This window comes from Phyllostomus discolor, chromosome 8 (genome assembly GCF_004126475.2).
Source record: "Phyllostomus discolor isolate MPI-MPIP mPhyDis1 chromosome 8, mPhyDis1.pri.v3, whole genome shotgun sequence".
Taxonomy (NCBI): domain Eukaryota; kingdom Metazoa; phylum Chordata; class Mammalia; order Chiroptera; family Phyllostomidae; genus Phyllostomus; species Phyllostomus discolor.
In genome coordinates, this window is record NC_040910.2 from 15,666,534 (window position 1) to 15,667,900 (window position 1,367).

The following is a 1,367-nucleotide window of genomic DNA, read 5'->3' on the forward strand; positions in this document are numbered from 1 at the left end:
AGTCATTAAAATTCCTATGTATTTTCCCTTATAAGAAATAAAAAACGTGGAAGGCAGAATAACATCCACCAAAGATGCCCGTGTCGTATCCCCAGAGCCTGTGAACCTATTATGTTACATGGAGAGGAGAAATTAAGGCGGCAGGTGGAACTGCGGTTGTGAAGAAGCTGACCCTGAAATGGAGAGATTGCTCCGGGTTATCCAGGGGGGCCAATGCAATCACAGGGGTCGGTCAGTGAGGCCGAGGGAGGCAGAAGAATCAGAACCAGAGAGGTGGCGCTGTGAGAAAGACCTGACCAGCCGCCGCTGGCTTGGAAGATGTAAGGGGCCACTAGGCAAGGAAGCAGGCACCCTCTGGGAGCTGGAAGAGGAAAAAAAGTGCTTCTTCCTTAGAAGCTTGCCTGAGAACATGACTGTAGCCCACTGAGGCCCGTTTCAGACTTCTGGTCTCAAGAACTATGAGATGATAAATTTTGGGGGGGTGTGGATTTAAGCCACTAAGTTTGTGGTAATTTGTTATAGCAGCAACAGAATACTAACATAAAGCAGTTTCTAGAAGAAGAATGAAAATTACATACTGAAATAAACAAGTTCAAGGTAAATATTGACGATCAAAAGAACCACCTAAGAAACGGTCATTCTCCTACATCACAGGCAGCACAGAGCTTCTAGAAAGTAACTTAACACTATTTATCAAAAACAATCAAAACATTTCCATATTTTTTTTCCTTTTAACTATTTTTATTACTCAGAAAAGCTCCATTTTTTTATTTAGCTTTTTGACTCTGTGCTTGTGCCTTCAATACTTTCACAACAATTTTCTGCTCCTCAATAAGGAAAGCACGCTTGATCTTGTCACGGATACACTTAGCACACATGGATCCACCATAGGCCCTGCTGACATGTTTTTTCGTCTTAGACAACTTCATTAGAACTTTAGGTCTAAAAGCACGAACCCCACGAAGTCGGCCTAGGCACACGCCACATGCCGATTTTCGTGCTTTCCCAACCTTTTTGGTATAAAGGTAAACAATTCTATTGCCAGGGGTTCGGGACAGCCTAGTTTTGCTAGAGGCTGTATTGTAGGACAGCCTCCGACGGTATGTCAAACACTGGACCATTGTGAATACCTAGTAACACCGTTCCCGGAAGAGCTCCATATTTCTTAATGTGAAGAAATTGTGCTTCTGGGAATTTTCTTTTTATTATAACTTTGTATGCACATCCAAGTATGTGCATTTTTTGGAGCTTGATTTAAAATACTAAACAATTAGAAAAAATCAAAATATGTAACAGTGTGGGATTGATTAAAATAAATTATGATATTTGTGCATATTATACAATCAATAAAAATAATACTCTAGGAG

At 40.8% G+C, this 1,367-nt stretch overlaps 1 protein-coding gene across 1 annotated transcript; it reads right to left on the reverse strand.

Moving 5' to 3' along the window:
• Positions 1 to 719: 719 nt before the first annotated feature.
• LOC114503290 (60S ribosomal protein L34-like) lies at positions 720 to 1,153 on the reverse strand. The gene has a single exon (XM_036034438.1). The coding sequence runs from the start codon at positions 1,119 to 1,121 to the stop codon at positions 768 to 770; it is 354 nt and encodes a 117-aa protein (XP_035890331.1). The 5' UTR covers positions 1,122 to 1,153; the 3' UTR covers positions 720 to 767.
• Positions 1,154 to 1,367: the final 214 nt, after the last annotated feature.